This window comes from Ailuropoda melanoleuca, chromosome 9, assembly GCF_002007445.2.
Source record: "Ailuropoda melanoleuca isolate Jingjing chromosome 9, ASM200744v2, whole genome shotgun sequence".
In the NCBI taxonomy this organism is placed as follows: Eukaryota; Metazoa; Chordata; class Mammalia; order Carnivora; family Ursidae; genus Ailuropoda; species Ailuropoda melanoleuca.
Genome location: NC_048226.1, coordinates 25972502 through 25990444, shown reverse-complemented (window position 1 = coordinate 25990444; position 17943 = coordinate 25972502). Strand labels below are relative to the sequence as shown.

The 17943-nt window shown below is 39.9% G+C and overlaps 1 protein-coding gene across 2 annotated transcripts in view; it reads right to left on the bottom strand.

The window, feature by feature from the left end:
• Positions 1-9282: 9282 nt before the first annotated feature.
• Positions 9283-17943, bottom strand: part of GABRG3 (gamma-aminobutyric acid type A receptor subunit gamma3) — a 721008-nt gene continuing 712347 nt past the window's right edge. For both annotated transcript variants that reach the window (XM_034667987.1, XM_034667988.1), the window contains exon 10: positions 9283-17545. In XM_034667987.1, coding sequence (XP_034523878.1) covers positions 17264-17545 — 282 coding nt within the window. In that variant the 3' untranslated portion in view covers positions 9283-17263. The remainder of the gene's footprint in view (positions 17546-17943) is intronic.

Sequence of the window (17943 nt, the reverse complement as noted above, 5' to 3'; positions counted from 1 at the left end):
CTGGGAGCAAGAGAGTAATCTCCTTGAATGTCTGCCTTTCAGCAATACAGCTCTTCGGTCCTTGTGGAAATGGCTCTGGTGGTGGAGGGGTTACTTCTCAAAGTGCAGAGAAAGGATTTACAACTTGAAGCTTTCTAAAGGAGCTGCTCTAAGAGAAGGTACAGGGGCCTGTTTGGCTTATGCCAGGTTTTGGTTGGCACAAAAAAGTAAATTTGGCTGAAACAAATAAATCCTGGCAGCACTGAGCCTTCTCAGGCAGGCATTTTAAGGAAGGTCATCTAAAGGACATGGCCTTAAGCTGCCAGAAGCCATGCTAGAATTTGGTCAAATAATCTCACACAGGGGCTTAGATGGAGTCATTCCGTGCCAAGAGCTCTCTTGTAGTCCTCAGGCTTCATCAGTGTTTGAATTCTACCACTGAGTTGAGTTGAAAGCAAAGAGAAAGAAAAAGTTTTTTCTTAAGCCGAGAGGATAGACATACCTGTGTGTGTGTGTGTGTGTTGTGTTTGCGCACATGAGTGCGTGTGTGTAAGTGCACGCTCATGTGTGTTTCTCTTACAGGACAACTGTATAGAAAATCTTAGTGAGTGAATGAATTCAGTAAATCCCAATTCTGCAACTAGTATTTTTACCTTGTGCCTTAGTTTGCCCCAATCTTTAACTTTGGAGAAAACATGAAATGAACATTTAGAACAGTCTGTGGTACCCAAAGCCTCTCACAGCCATACCCTGGGGAGAGTGCCTTTCCTCTGGAATGCTGCATAGCACTGTGACATATCTACTGTGATGACAACAGTAGCAACAGCCAGGACACTGGACATACGCTGCGCACTCTCCACACACAGAGCCCCGTTCTGCAGACCTGACACATGTTATCTCATTTCATCCAGGCTGTTACCATCTTAATCCCACGGGCAAATGGAGGGACAGAGAGGCAGACTCAGATAGTATCAAAGGTTTTCAAACTTTAAGCTTTGTTTTCAGTTTTCCTATATTAAAAGAAGCCTGCTTTGTAAAACCTTCCAGAACCTCTCTGGCTAAGGTGACTCATTTGGTAGGATTCCCTGATGCTTCCGCATACTCCAAGGAATTCACAGAGTGTAGTATGGAAAATACAAACTAACCCTTGACATCATTTCCTGCTTTTAAATATTATACAACTAATATCTTCAAAACTACCATTTTATTAGAAAAATCCTCATGTCTTGTTTTTATAGAATAGAGCTAAAATTTCACCAATGTGTAATATCCATTATAAAATTATTCTGCTGGAAATCCCTCCCTGACCCCCCCACCCTCAAATAAAACTGAACCATGAGTTACAGGAAAATAACCCAAAGGGGTATGTGACTTCCATATGGTCTGAACGGAGTTCAGTGAATCAGTTTCTCATTGCCAATATAGAACTCAAGGTCTGGTGACAAGTTTGGGCTTATAGTAAGGAGGTCAAGTGTATTCTAAATGCAATAGGATTGTTTTCTCACATTTTTAGAGAGCTTGGAGGCATATTTGAGATCTCAGAACCTAAGCCCTTTGATTTACTGAGGACCACCTTGGTACTGGGTCTTGGTGTGTATTTAGTGACCATAGCTGGCTTCATTTCTAATGTGGATTGCTATTCTTTTCCTCCTTATGTGTGCGTTTTCCTGGTATTTCCTGTGTATTTCCTCACAAATAATAAATAGGAAAAGAAGCATTGAGAATCATAAAAATGATTATATTAAAATGGGTAATAAGCCTGAAAATGCTTATTACCTCTTGTACCTACATGTGCATTGCCCATGTGGGACTTCTTTCTACAATATTTGTTTTTTAAGGGAGAATTACAATATCCAAAGTATTGAAATTTAATTTTTTTCTAGAGAACATGTTTGGTGTATACTTTAAAAATCAGACAAAACAGCCTGCTTTGGGAAAGGTATTTGAAATACCAGAACGCCTTTCTGTTATCTTCTGCGATGATTTTCACCCATTCCTCAGTGTAGAGCCTCCTTTTGCTGCCTTGTGCTGGTGGCACTGAGTTTGTCGGTGTGCCCATTGTTCGACAGATGGAAGGGTTTTTGCCTAAAGAAATAATGCAGATCTTCAGCCTGCTAGTGGCCGCCTAGCAGGACTTGGTGTACAGTGAAAAGTAGATTGTATCTGTACTCACAGTCATGCAAACCTTTTTGTAACCCTGGATTTTTGCCCAATTGACCACCAATGTAATAGTTGTCACTCAGGCTTCTCAGCTTTCCTGGCACAGGTGATTGAAGTGCTGAATTTTATCTAACACAATCTCAAATACCTATAAATAGGATTGCCTTGTATGAATTCTGATCTTTATGTATTCTTTATGCTCTTACATATTTTTAAAGATCGTTCTTGGGGCTCAGAACTCTAGAAATACACAGGAATTGATATGTCTGAATTTGAAATGCGTCATTTTGTCATATATGAAATAATTATTTTAATTGCCGTTAAATTCGAGGTAATGTGTGTGGAGATGTCTGGTGAATTTTAATTGAATCAGTCTTTTCATTTCCACTGACCTTTGAAGATACCATAAGTTTAACTATGTGAAGACAGTTTTGACTTGGCAAGAGCAGTCAGTACCTCTCCAATTTAAAGATGCCTATAAATGCAGATTTATTTCAGTGGGTCTGGGATGGGTTCAAAGTTGCATTTCTAATAAGCATCCAGGTGCTGTGGCTATTGCTGGCTCATGGAAAACCATGTGCTGTATTTATTGGTCAGCTGCAGGGTTTTCTAATATTGCGTGCTGGTATTTGAACTGAAAGGGTTCCCCACCCACTTACACTTCTGTTCACCTGTGTGGCAGAGACTCTCACTCAAACTCCAAGTTCACCCTCTTTCTTCCTGGGCAGACAGCTGGACATTTCCCAGCCTCCAGGGAAGTCAGCTGTGTGTGACCATACCCTTTGGCTCTGCCTCTGGGCCTGTGTGCCACTTGACAGCCCAGCCCATAAACAACTTCCACCTGTGAGCCTCACACGCTCTCCCCCATCTACTGGATAAGTGGAAAAGAAGAGCAGAGCCATGTAGGAGAAGCCACTTGTATCTCCACATGTTGAATGGAGCTGAATCCCTCTGCTGGCCTGTCTAGGCTGCGATGTGAGGAAGCTCTGATTATGTGAGGAGGCTGAGATTTCAGAGTTTGTTGTGTCAGCCTCCCTTGGCAAATTCAGGGTCTGAGGCCAGGCTACTTAATTCTGGGACCGTACTGCCTGCAGAGAAGATTTGTTACTTCAGTCTCATTTCAAAAATACTTCTCAGCCTGGGGCATCTGGGTGGCACATTCTGTTGAGCATCAACTGTTGGAGACTCTTGATTTTGGCTCAGGTCACGATCTCAGGGTAGTGAGATCGAACCCCACATGGGGCTCTGGGCTCAGCATGGAGTCTGCTTGAGATCCTCTTTCCCTCTCCCTCTGCCCCTAACCCCTGAGCATGCTCCCTCTCTCTCCCTAAAATAAATTTAAAAATCTAAAAATAATAATAATACTCTCAGCCTCAAAAACGTACCTATTTAAGTTATGATTTGCACCTCCCCTTCCATTCTAAGGGGACAACTAAAGAACTTTGCTCAGATATCACATTGACCTTGTGTTTCTTCTACATTATCTCCTTCCAATTTAGTTAGATAAATGTTTTACAAATGCATATTGTGAATATTGGGTCCTACTCCACACCTCATAAAATCAGAACCTCCAGAGGGGGCATTTAGGAACTTAACCTCAGCGGAAGCCCCACGTGTCATGCTTATCAGCAGCTAATTTTTAAAAGTGAGGAATTTGGCAAAATAGACCTTGTGGATGGAAGGGGAAAATGGATTGGAGAGGACTGGGTTTTTTAACTTCCCATCTTTAAAAAGGCTTTCCTTTTATGGAAGATTATTCTCCTCAACTTTGCATTTTTCTTACTTGTTCGGTTTATTCAATTATTTCCCCCCCAGGGGAAAATGTATAGGAGTTAAACTCTTAAAATTTAACTTCCTGGCACCAGGTGATTTGTACTTTTTTGCATCTTGCTTCTAAAATGCCAGATGCTGCTTCTCCTTGGGTCGGGTATATGCATTTTTGTGCTGGCCCCATGTTTGCTACTTCATTCAATTGCAGTACTTTTCTGCTACATATTGTGTTCATATGAGGAGATTTGTGCTGTATTCAAACCTTGCATGGCACTCTGAAGACGGTGAGAGGGACATACAAATCAGATTAAAGGTGAGTGTCTAGAAATCTGGCAGCCCTCTTTTTCATGAGTCTGTTAACACCTGAATGGCTCTGACACTTCATTTCTTTTGACTTTTATTTCTATTCCATTGGTCCTCAATGAATTATGGCCAGTGTTATTAAACAATGTGGATTATCTGACTGGAGAGTTGTGGTGTGTTTGTCCATCATTGATTATATCATTATACCATTACTATTTAAACATTTGTCACCAATAAGAGCATTTGTTTCTAGACCATTCATAAATCAACGAGAACATCTGAAGTTCTGGCAAGTTGAATTGGCCTGAAAAGCAGAAGTGATGCTGCGTGGGCTACCATGGAAATGAATAAGGAGTGCAAATATGCGAAGGGGTATATTGGTAGGAAAGGCAAATTCACATCAGAAATATTTATCTTTTCCAAAGAAGATGAACCACTCACCACTAGATCAAGGGTATTCTATGTAATGAACCTGCCAGGTGGATGGCTAGTATCCCAAGGGAACAGTGCTATATCAGAGGCACAGAGTTGGTCTCCTTTGGTGACAGATGGGCACTCATTGGAGGCAGATCAGTTTTGGTGAAGGAAAGTCCATTTTGTTGAGTGTATGCATGTCCTCCATCCCTTCTGTTATGGTTATTTTATACACGGACTTGATACCATGAGAAGCTGTACCTGTTGCTCACGCAAAATTGCTTATGCTTTCCACCTCTATTCAGGCATGTTGTCATACGTAGCATCTCCATCAGGCCACATATCTTCCTTGGTAACTCACAATCAGGCATGAAATCTCCACAAGCACACTAACAAACCAGAAAATGCTGTTGGAATGGAGAATGGTTGTCAATAGAGTGCACAAATGTTTGTTCCAAAACTCAAGGCATAGGCATGGTGATTTTCCTATTACAGCCTGTCAGAGATTCCATACAACATCCTTTTTGCCACAGATAGCTTAAATACCATTGGCTTTGCTGGGTCACAAGGCCTACTGTGCACTTCAGCCTGTACCTACCTAGGGCCTGCTTCAAATACTTCTTTTGCTATGGGTTCTACCCCAAATTTTCAGCTTTATGGGTTATGCAATAAATATGTCAAAACATTATAGCTACATGTTTTATATATTGCTTCCAAAATCCAAAGAGATATATCAAACATTATTTATTGTGAGTGACTGAAGATAGAACAATTTGTCTCTACATGTAGGGGAACTATCTAGATAGGCTCAGGATCACTTGGCTTCTAGGAAAGTCACTCATATAGTGGGATTCTGTGCTTCCCCAGAATTTATCAGGCTCTGGAATGAGTCTCTTATTAAAGCATCTAGGATCCTTAATTCTGCCATTTCAAAGACCTAAAGATTTTGAATCCATTGAAATGGACTAGTATAATGCTCTGTGGATATCAAGATAATTAAGGTCCCTCTGGGCTGGGTATATTATGACAGAAACACGTGAGTTTACATCGTTCTGGTATTAGAGTCAAAGCGTATTATTGGCCATTGCAGGTGAAAGCCAATCATTTTTTATTGTGTCTGTTAATTGCGACTAAAATCAAAACATTTGTTGGGTCAGTAGCTGCACACTAACTGCCAGAGACTTTGTTCATTTGCTCCAGAAAATATATCACATCTGGAATAGTCTCTGTGAAAGGCATCAAAACTTGATTCATTTTATAATAATCCCCTAAGTCACTTATTACAAAAAGTCATTCTCTAAGGTCTGTCTGGCTTTTGTACCAGACACATGTGCAAGTTACAGAAGAGTGGTAGAATCATCTTCCCTGCATCTTTTACATCTTAGATGGAAGGAGACTGAAACTCCAAGGGATACGACAATATTTTGGGTTTACTATTTTAGCAAACTGGGGCAGTTAGACCAGCTTCCACTTGACCTTCATACTGTAGTAGTTCTCACTCCATGGGTCAGCAAATGTGGAAGCAAACTGACAACCTGTTCTGCATCATGGGGAACATTGTATGGACTACAGTCAGAAAGAAAAAGGCACTTTGTCTCCTACCTCAACTGCCCCAAATAAATAAAACCATGAGCTTTTCTGATACTGATTTAATAAGAACACGTTTATCCCTGACTTTTGTATTCCTGATGTTTAAATATATGTGATATCCTTTGTTGATATTGTGTTACCCATGATAGAAAATGATTGCTTTTGGGGTGCCTGGGTGGTGCAGTCAGTTAAGCATTGGACTCTCGGTTTTGGCTCAGGTCAGGATCTCAGGGTCCTGGGATTGAGCCCCGAGTCAGGCTGTATTCTCAGCACAGAGTCTGCTTGAAATTCTCTCTCCCTTTCCCTCTGCCCTCCCACTCATGCTCTCTCTCTTTAAAATAAATAAATAAGTCTTAAAAAAAAAGGAAAATGACTGTTTTTGTCACATGAACAGCTATAGATTGGTTACATTAGTATTCTGGTTTTATTTCCTTCAAATACCATCATGTGTTTCATTTGACAAGATTTAGCTGTGACTCTACTGGTAACCACTTTTGCATGTAGAATTCTTTTATTTATTTATTTATTTATTTGAGAAAGAGAGGGAGTGTGAGCAGGAGTGGGGGGAGGCAGAGAAGGGGAGGGTGTGGTAGAGGGAGAAAGAATGTCAAGCAGACTCCACACTGAACACGGAGCCAACTACAGGATCTATTCCACCACCCTGAGACCATGACCTGAGCCAAAACCAAGAGTTGGTGGCTTAACTGAGCCACCCAGGCATCCCTAGAATGCTTTTTCTTAAAGCCTTTGTCTTTCAGTCTTCAAAGAACAAATGTGTGAAGATTCCATCTGATTTACAGTATGTGTACTTCTATTACACATTAAGAACCTTAGTCCTCTGGGCGACTGGAAGATTGGCACAGGCAAAGAGAAAGAAGAAAGACTGTTCATGCCCTGACTTCCATAGCCCTGCTCTGACCTTGGACCTAGTATCATTTTGTGTTCCCGGGGAATTTTTAAAGTTCATAACCAATATCAAATAACTCTAGAAATTCTGATTATTTCCCTTTTCTCCTGACACTGTCACCCTGGAGAATAGCTCCTTTTCTCTGGGAAAGGCTTGGAGGAGGAATCTCAGGATATACTTTTAGCCACGAAGCAGGTTTCCTTTCAAAGGGATCTGGTTCATGTTCCACAAGGGGACTCTGACTCTGAATCAGCTTAAACCAGGGGCTGCAGTAAGGGTCCATGAACTTTCATTATGTCAGCATGAGTTTCTGCCTGCTTACCCTAGAACGTCCCTGATTATATACATCAAGCAATGCCTTTGCATGCTTTCCTCTGCATTGCTTTGGGCCTGGACCAATGAGGCTAATGGCTCAGGGAAAGTCATTGAAAGGTTTTTAGAAAAAATAATCTAGTTTGATGTGAGGTGAGAAGTTTACATGTGTCACTCCAAGTCTCAGGGTCCCAAATCTTGAGACTTTATGAAGTCTCTCTTTTACCTAGAGTTCTAGTTCTGCAACTAGTACCTTCAGCGCCTGAGCACGAACTCTCTTCTTAATTTTTAAGTCAAGCAATCAAGTGTTTGAACATTCTATGCATCACTTTTTAGTTGAGAGCAGCTTTTTATTGGATCCCTGCTAAGTACAGATCACCTCAGCATGCCATTTTAACACATTTCTTTAGATGCCCCTTTGAAAGAGATGTTCTTTTCCAAACAACAGTGTGTTTAAGTTAATTAAAAAGTGAGTTGCTACCACAGTAAAAGAACTGTCTCAGAAGTTCACTCCATAATAGTAAGGTTTTCAAGACACTGACTGGCAGTGTGTAGCCGCTAAGAACAGGAGCTTTGAAGTGCTCAACATCATATTTCTAGTCTCTAAATCCTTTTATTGCATTTTTCTAGGTGTACAGTATTGGGCAAATTATTTTAAACCATGTCTTAGTCGTCTTATCAGCAAAATGGTGACAAAAACAGTACCTCCTTCATAGGGTACTGGGAGGACTGAATGATACAATGTGTGCAAAGTTCTTAGTACATAGACCTCCATATATAACAGCTGTTGTTAAAATTTATCTCTGAAGGGCACTGCAACTTTGGCCACAGACCAGGAAGAGTGTGACAATCCTGGTAAGAGGAAGCAATTAATGAACTTGAAATGTTCACCAGTGTTTAAGCACAGATTGAAGTAATCCTAGAAGTAATTGCTGAAAACACCAGACTAGATACCTGGGAGAGGTCTAATCAACTGCTGAGAACACAATGTCATGTTTTGAGTCCTCTGTTAGGACTGAGAGCAGAGGTAGGAGCATGCAGAGGTGGTAGAAAATGTCTCATAGCCCCCTCCCTATCTTCCACCAGCACTGTGCCCATCTGGGAAGAGGTCGAGTCATCTTGCTGAAGAGTCCAGTCTTGTTGAAGTCATAGCAGGTGAGCTAGAGGGGCTGGGGTTGTTCATTTTTAGTAATATGTGCTCAATTCAAATGGACTAGAGTATAAAGTTTCTGTCTGCCCGTAGTGCTGGCAGTTGCAATTGGTTTGTGGTTTTTGTTTGTGAAGGTTTGCCTTTACTTAGTGTGGGGCTGAAGCACCTACCCACAGAGCCAGTGTTTGGACCTTGAGGGTGGCCAGCCCTCCTTTCCAGATGCATAGAAGGTATAGGATCCCTGCCCGCAATATGTAATTCACTCCTGAGCTGCAAGTGACACCCTGGAGGCTGGCACCAGCTGCCTTGGTTTAGCTAGAGTGGGGCTTCCTGCTCTCCAGGGATGGGTTCGAAATCTCTGTTCATGGGCATTGGCAGGAGTGAAAGAGGAAGGCACTTCCTTTGGACACTGTCCACTTATAAACTTTCTTCCAGAGAAGACACTTAACCTCTTCCCCTTCAACATTTGCAGAATCTGTCGCTGTGTGGGGCTGAGCAGGGAGCTGAGCCTCCAAAAGGGGCAGTTGTTGCCATGCCCCTCTGGTGGGCAGGGCCCACATGTAGATCTGCACCCTTGACCTCCACCCCAGACTGCCTTTCCCCAGCCTCTTATTTGGCCACCCCAAACCAGAAAGATGCTCATTCCTGGCTCAAGTATTTTTGACAACATGTGCATTTATTTGTTTTAGAAGTACAAACGTAGGAATCCAAATACAAATACAGAGGGCGGCCCAGCCACCAGGCCCAGCTGGCCCAGGGCAGGGGGCCTAGAGGGTGCGGCAGGACCGGACGGGCGAAGCGGGCCGCGGTGCAGCCCGTGTCGCCAAGGCACGTCGGGCGCTAGTGCGCCCTCGTTTCACTAGGACACCACGAGCTGAGCTGCACTGTTAGCGGGGAGTTACGTCCTTGACAGAGGGGAGGAGGACAGCGGGACCTCAATACTGTCTTGGGACAGTGGGTAAGGGCCTGAGATGGTCCAAAGACTGGGAGTCAGGTCTTCCAGGCCCTTGTGGAATGACAGGGAAGTAGGGGCTGTTGGAGGCCACTTGGTGAGGGTGGGGACCCTGGCCTGGTCCTTGGTCCACTTGCTGGAGAGGGGTGGGTGCACACTTGAGCAGGGTGGACCCCTTCTTGGGGCCAAGCTCTTCTGTACTGTGTGCTCGGTGCTGATTCCAAGATGCTCTCAGACTCTGGAATCCCTCTACCTTCCTCCCAACTGAATGAGATGGCTTTACAAGCAGGAAGGATTCTATTGAGGCAGAGAGCAGACCCGCACTTTTGCCCTTCCTTTCTGCCTGGGGCATCATCCAGGGTTCAAGATGGTTTTACTTCTACACACACAAGCTTCAAAAAGAGAGGACAGTCCATGCACTGTGGCTAATTCCTGTGTTGCTTGGTTCACACTAGACCTAATAGATGTTTCATCACATTGTACTGGAAAGCTGTGTCCTAAGCAAGCATGAGGATGGCTATTTGCCACCTACATCTTGAGTACTGCTTCTAGCCTATAAGATGATATTGACCACTTGCACAAATGATCAAGTAATCACTCAGATGTGCACCCAAGTAAAAATATGATCAGTTGTTCTCAATAGGAGGCAGGCTCATTTGAACTCAGAATCAACTTCTGATCAGGTATTTAAACTTGATTTTTTTTTTTTTTAAAGAGAGAATGTGGTCCCACATTTCCAGAAAATGTAGAGGTCAGTTTCTCTCTCCCTCTCTCTCTCTCTCTCCCTCACTCCTTTTTCCTTAACTAAATGCTTAGTAAGCTAATACACTACCACTAGGAAACTGTGCTCCTTTCTACTTGTTTCAACTACATTTGGGGTGATGGGTAGAGTAATACACACGTTAATAAGTTGTTCCAGTTTTACCACTGTACATACATACACAAATACACACATCACTGCATGTAAACACAAGATGGCCCTTTGCTTCTTACAAGACAACCCAGGCCCAATCCCTGAAAATTATTACTCTTCCAAAATCTTCCATAGAAAATGAACTCAGGAGAAATAACCCTTTCACTCAGTGGAGGAGCTTCTTGTAAAGAAAAACATGTCATGTAGTTGTACAAATATATGCATGTAAACATTGTTCACTAGCACAAAATTAGTCATTTTGAAGGTTGAGAATGATTGAAACTATCTTTTACAATGTTTTCATAAAGTTATTCTAAACAGATAATATAATAGTTAACACCATAAATTTAATCAATATATTTTGCCTATATCTATTTCTATCTCCAAGTAAAAATCTCATGATAAATTAGGGGGAATCAGAGCCCAGATCCAAATTGTATAATACGAAGTATATTGATTGTCCTTTTGGGGTGAGAAAATCTGTGGTGTCCACAGAGGCATCCATTTTAGGGGAAAAAGTTCTTAGCCAATACATGTGTTATCTTCATGAAAAAGAATAAAAAAATCCAAATGAGACACAAAACCCAGAAGAAACCAATAAATAAAAGTAGGTGGAGTGTTCTCCTAAGGAATTATTTCAAATTTTGTTTGAAGAAGGGTAGACAGATAGAACTGAAAGGACACAGAGAAGTTATGGAAAGGTTTTAGGAAAGCAACATTTTAAACTATGATCTGCATATTCAATATTTAAACTAAAATGAAACATCCATTTTCTTCTTAATTTAAGTCTTAATTTCATTATGATTTGGAAAAAAACATTGAAACTTTGTTTGGATCAATAGCTAAGGACTAGTATGGAACAAGAAAAAGGATATAGATGGTGATAATGGTGATGGTGATGAAGGTGATGATGGTGATGACGGCGAAGGTGTTGATGGTGATGACGGTGGTGGTGGTGATGATGTGATGGTGATGGTTACAGTGATGCAGCACAGTTTATTTCTTCTAAAATCTTATCCTGTAAGGCTCACTATTTGGAAATTTAGTTAGCAAATTATGTGAATTTTTTTATCATTACTTATCTTGTAATTGCATTGAAAGTTACTTCAGAATGCAGTTTTTTCTTTTCTTTTTAAAATTTTTCTATAGATTCCAGGGCTACCCTGCACTACCCAGTGCATGGACTAAATGAATGGGGCATGTTAACTAAATGGTGGATGGGTTGATTGGGACTGTCATGGCTAGATAAGGATGGGGTGGTCTGATCTCCCCATCAAAGTGACTAAACTGTTGCTCTGTATATTGGGGGGCTTTCACTCAGTTGACAAACTGACCTCCCCAAACTCCTCCTCTTATAAATATGAACAGTGCAGAATACAAAAAAAAAAAAAAACCCACTATCGTAATAAATTCTAACCAAATGAAAGCACTTATCATTTGTTCCTGAAAATCAGTCTCACTGTGAGTTAGCACTTCTACTTTTTAATGGAAATTGGGGACTTTAATCCTTTTGTGAATAACTGATTAGTGGGAAAAGCAAAGAAGAAACTCCAAATAACTAGAAAAGAGGAAAAGATAGCAGCTATCTTCTCAGTCTGGGGGATTTCATTATTGACAATCAATTTTCACTATTCTTTCCAATCTGTTGAGTTTAAACTGTTCAGCAGACATAGAGGACCTTCCTTCCCTGCAGGAACCATTATCACCCTCACTTTGTGGAGCTGTCCACTGGGCTGGGAAAACTGTGTTGTGGTTACAAATTAGAAAAATGAAGTGGTGAAAATAGACCGCTATCTGAATAATTCAAGTACAACAATTTACATTTCCTTCAATTATTTGAATGTTGCATTCAAGTAGTGTTTGCTTTGTGTGTGTGCATGTATGTGTAGGGAGTGTGTATGCATGTGTGCGCACAATTGTGTGTGTGTGTGCGTGCGTGCATTTGTTTGTTTTATTTTCCTAATTTTCTAGCTCATGTTCCTATATTATACAATCTGAAAAACCTACTTGGTTAGCTTAAAACATTGAAAGCTTGTTAGTGATTGTTCAACTAATTTTTAGCACTGATTTACACTAGTCTAAAATTTGGTTTTTATGTGAGCAGAGTAATAAGAGGCTTAAGGTATTTTATTGACAACATTAAAAACCAAAGCATCATTTAACTAAAGGACATTTTGAAAAAAAAAACAGTAGGGAACATTTTCTCTTTTGACTTTATTAGAACTAGACCAGGCTTGTAGCCTGGAATTGCTGACTTGTAATCAGGAAAATTTTAAAAGGAGGAGTGGAAATGCTCTAGTCTCCAGTCTTCAAAACTATCAGACATTTTTTAAAAAGCCAAGTTTTTATTCTCCTGGAGATATGAATGGCTGAGTTGTTATTGTATTATCTCAACATATACATGTTTTCTCCTTAAAATGATAGAAATTTGTTTTTAAGTAAAAAGTAAGTCTAGAAGCAATTCAAGAAGGGATTTGTCATTTAGCCTGAACTGTTCTTTTTTGGTTCTTTGGATGTTATTATACAATGTGGAGGTACTTCTAAACCATGTGAACCTGAATTTTTCCTGCAGGCAAATTTGAGAGAAAGAAACATGTACAGATTGCACACTTCCCCAATTTTGGGTAATTGAAGGGGACTCAACAGAAAATTGTGAATTTCACATTTACGGTGTATTTACAATCTGTTTCCCCTCCTTATTTCCAGACCCCTTTCTGAATATTTTAAAAACAATAGTGTTCTGAAGCCCAAGACTAATCATAAACATTTCAATGTATATTTATATCTGACTATGTTTATCCCAAGTCATTCACTAACTTTTCTTTTTTATAGAAATTGAGGATGAAACTTCATATGTATATAGTTCATAAACTCTCAGAAAAAGCAGACAGTTGCAAGATAATGGAGAGATTTCAAACTGCTTTGTGTCTTGAGAACATAGATCTCAAATAGTGTTAAGTATCATGGTTGGAAGCCAGTTATAAATCTTCAAGTTTGTAAAGTAAATCACAGAAAGTTCTCAGCTATTGGCAGCTGAGATAAAAATGATCAAGGAAGAAGAGGTTTTGTTTGTCTTGTTTTCTAGCCCTTTAGATAGAGTGCCCCATTGCTTCCTAGTTGTGGCAAGTATTTGTTAATGCAAAATGGCATTGTCAATTACCCACCTTTGCTTGCAGAGTGTGATATTTTGCAGAGCAGCAAAAAAAATATGTCTAGACACTTTTACTGCAGCAAGTTATGGCCAGGTAAAAAGACTCGGTGTGAGGGTTCTATGTGGACACTCATATCCCATCACAAGCACTGACTTTTAGATTGGCTCCAATTTCCCTTATGTAGCCTGAAAATACTTTGCCATGGAGGACAAGCTTTTTTCCAGTTGAAGCCACAAAGACTATGCTCTTAACTGATTTGATATACAATTAAGGACAAGACTGCTTGGCACATAAAAAATGAAAATCCCATCTTCATGCATTCATAAACAATAAAAAAAAAACCTGGCATGAAATATATGTGATCACAACAAATGGAAAATCTGTAAGATGTGTATGATATAAGCTTTATGTGTAATTGTAAGGCATATGTTGGGCAAATTGGGGGCAGTATTGGCTGGGTCCAGAGTAAATTATAGTAACATTTTCCTTCTCTGTCTGTACCTGAGAATCTCTCCTCTCGTCATTGGTGTTGAGACTTTGTACAAACTGTACTTTCTAGGCTCTGAAAAGGCATTTTTCTCTAATTCCATTAATGTGAAATGCCTTCTTTTTACCTCTCAGCCTAGATTTAGCTTAAAGGAGAGACAGTCACAGTTGTAAGTATGATCCACAGTGGTAAGAAATTAGAAATCCTTTTCAAAATACAGAACTCTCATTTCTCCAATTTACAGTATTTCTGAAAGTAAGGAACGCAGTAGCACCTTTAGAATACCAGTCACTCAGACAACTTCCCCACCAGCTGCCACAAAACCAAAAAAATATTTCTCAAGTCTAAATGCACAGCAAGCTGGGCAGAGCTGTAAGGGTGCTGGGTCTGTGCAGAACAGTCTTACATCCATACACCTCACACAAACCCTACTAAAAAAGCATACTGGTGAAGGAGAGTCCTTCAATCTAAGAGTGATACATTTCCCTCACATTCTTCCTGTGTCTCTCCTCTTCCTTCCTCCATAAGGTAAACTCATACATACTAGTAAGAAAGCCCCTGAGTTCTGCATCTGCATGAGGTACATGCCACTCTCCTGTATTGTGGACTGAAGGCTCATCTCAGGAGTTGAAATTGATAAAGAGAACTTGAACAGGCAAGCCTGCAGAGAAACTGACATTAATGTGTTCTGAGGGGAAGTTTGTGTTCTTTTTAGTCAGAACCCATTGTGGGTAGATTGCTGTATGTGCAGGAATGTATTTTACATGTCGTGAGTGAACATCTATTAGAGTCCCTTGAGATGAAGTCTTCCCTTCATGTAAAATGTATGATAAACTAGTGTGTTTCGATCAGCAGGATGACTGAGGTCAGGGAGAAGAGAATGGTTGGATTCAGAAGACAGATTATTGGTATGTACATCCTATATATATATAATTTCATAAGAGTTGCCAATGACACCCAAATATTGAGTGGCTTTAAAACAAGAAGCGTCAATAAAATTTTTAAGGTAAAATTGAACCAAACTTATGTTATAAAATTGTTCTTAGGTTATTTTCCTTCCAAGAAGAATTTCACTAGAATATTCATTTCCCTCCAGAACTTTTTCAAAGACATAACAGGTTGAAATTCTTCATATTTAGATATTATATAAATTCATAAAGTTGAAAATTATGTTTGAAGAAGACTGACCTCGGGCCACCTTCCATGAGTACTCAGTGATTTGGTGGGACATGAAACAATTCCTTTGGTCACGGTGACTCCAACCAACGGCCAGGTATGGGAGGGTGGTTTATGCATAAGAGACAGAACAAGGATGCTAGTAGATGAAATTCTCCAATAGAGTAGAAATTTTATTAAGCCAATAGGTTCAACCTGTTTCTCCACAAATATTTATTGTTATTTTATGTTTTAAGCTGAATTTGCTAGGTAGAACCCAATTGGCTTGTGGCCTATGTAGCAAATATCAAATCAAAAGGCAGGGAGTTGACAGGAAGAAAAACAATGGGCTGGACTATCTCACACTGTATATAGACTCAGTCCTTGAAAACTGGGTGATAGTATCCCAATATATTTGCATTCACTTGATATGAATGATGTTCATAAAAATAAACAGATTCATCTAATTTTACTTTTCTAGCCTCTTCCACTCCCATTCCCTTCTGTATGGTCTGCATTCAGTAAATTGTGTGAAATCAGTACTTTTATATATTCTCTGTGTATATTATTTTACCTTTTTTCTGAGTAATAATAGTACTTACAATAGACAATTAAAATAAAATTCTATGGTTTCCAATAAAATTAATTCAGTTTTCCGGGTGAGGAAAATGAGAAGCACAGAGATACCGGTACCAAAATTTTAGTACCAAAATTTTAATAATGCCAAAGCATTATTAATGAACTGGTAGGACTTTTTTTGTCCTATCAATGGTGGGAAGCTTCTGAAGAGTCTTGTGAAGTACATACTGGCATCCAGTTATAACAAAGAACTAACATCAAGAAGCAAGTTAGTTTTGTGTTATAAAAATATCAAAAGAGTAATAATTTCAGGGGATTTTTTTCTTTGGGATTTTGCTACATATTCATACTTCAAAGTATAAAATAATTTTTGTTCATCAAAATATATCATTGATGATAGCCATTGCCCTAGTTTTTGCATCTAAGGTTGATTTGACTTGAAAGTTAATATTCCCTAAGAAATTTTAAATTCTATCTACATTTCTTTCAACTCTGGAAAACATTTTGAGACAAAGTCTTGTGAATGCTATATATCTGTCTTTGCAAGATGAAGATAATCACTGAACCTGTAATAGCATAACATAAGCAGGACACATACTCTGGGGTTGTGTTTTGGTCTAGTAAAACACAACTAAGGTTAAGTGTTGAACTTCGGCTGAACTAGTCCCAGAACCCAGAGTTAAAAATACTGCTGACTCTCGGTAGTTTGGAGTAAAGTAGTAACTGATGTTCAGAGACAATCAACATCATTGACTTCAGCAACATAAGAATTTTGAAAATCATGTTTTTTTCCTCAACTGGAAATTTGTGGATGATGCATATACACGCTTCCCAAGCCCAGGGTGAGATTATTTGATAAAGGAAGGCTAGGTAACAATGATGGTGCCAGAGTAAAAGAGACCATGGGGAGAGGAAACTGGGTCAAAACTCACTGCAGTTCACACTTGAACTCAGACTCCCCGGGAACGTGGGGCTGAGGTCAGCATGAGTGTGTCCCAGCAAGCAGCGACTTCACAAACGTGGGCACTGGTACCTCCAATGGCTGTGACAGAAAATTATAGGAGTCTTGGCCCAAGAGAACTTCTCGGATATTTGCTTGCATGTCTTACAGATTTGTTGGCAATGATAATTGTCAACTGCTTCCAATATCCAAAAACCATTCATAAACATCAGAAAGCTACAGATTCAATAAGGGATTAGCAAGAATATCACTTTAAAACTCAATTAATGTGTGTGTGTGTGTGCTCACGCATGTGTATGAGTGTGAAATACATAATAGAAATATTTGCCACATACTCCTGTACTGCTCAAAGGTGATGTATAACTTAAATAAACTGAGCAGTGTCCTTCCTTCCTACTCCAGTTGGTTACTACTGGTCTGGGGAGGGTGAAAGATAAAGAAGGAGACCTAGTGCTCTTCACTCATCACCACAGCAACATTTAGAGATACAGGTATCCAACCCAATAGACCAAGTTGAAGAGCAGGAACGATGTAGGGAAAAAGACTCGGGAATATGAGTCCAGCTCCAAGATATCTATGTGAATACGCCCTTTTCTCCAAGATCCTGATTTGCATTCTTCATAGCAGCAGAAGAAGCTCTGACAGTCTTTGCCATCCAGACACTCATAGACACAGGTATCTTCAAATTCCTGCCAGTACACAGAATTGTTTAAAGTGATCATTGCAGGTGGTGGTGGCCTCATGTCGAGGAGAGAATAGTTCTGTAGGCAACAAGAACAACACAAAAATCATCATGAAATGTAATAAGAACAGCCTGAGGTGAATCAAGCAATAAGTGCATGTTATGTCTGTCTTTTAGATAAAGAGAATAATGCTATGCCCCTTCCCAAACACCCCCCATCACTGGACAGTTTGATCTTCGAAAGTTCAATCTGCCAATTCAATATTTGCAAATTTAATGCAAAAAGAGTACAGTGAAATTTTCAAAACTTGCATATCTCAGATTATTAATGAGGGAGGTTGAACACATTTTCAAATGTGTATTAACCATTTCAAGTTTCTGTTCTTCCTACTTTTCAGTTGATTGGGAGTAAATATGTACATATTGTATATAAACCTTTAAATGTTAAGCAGTACATTTCAAATGTAGAGAGATTAA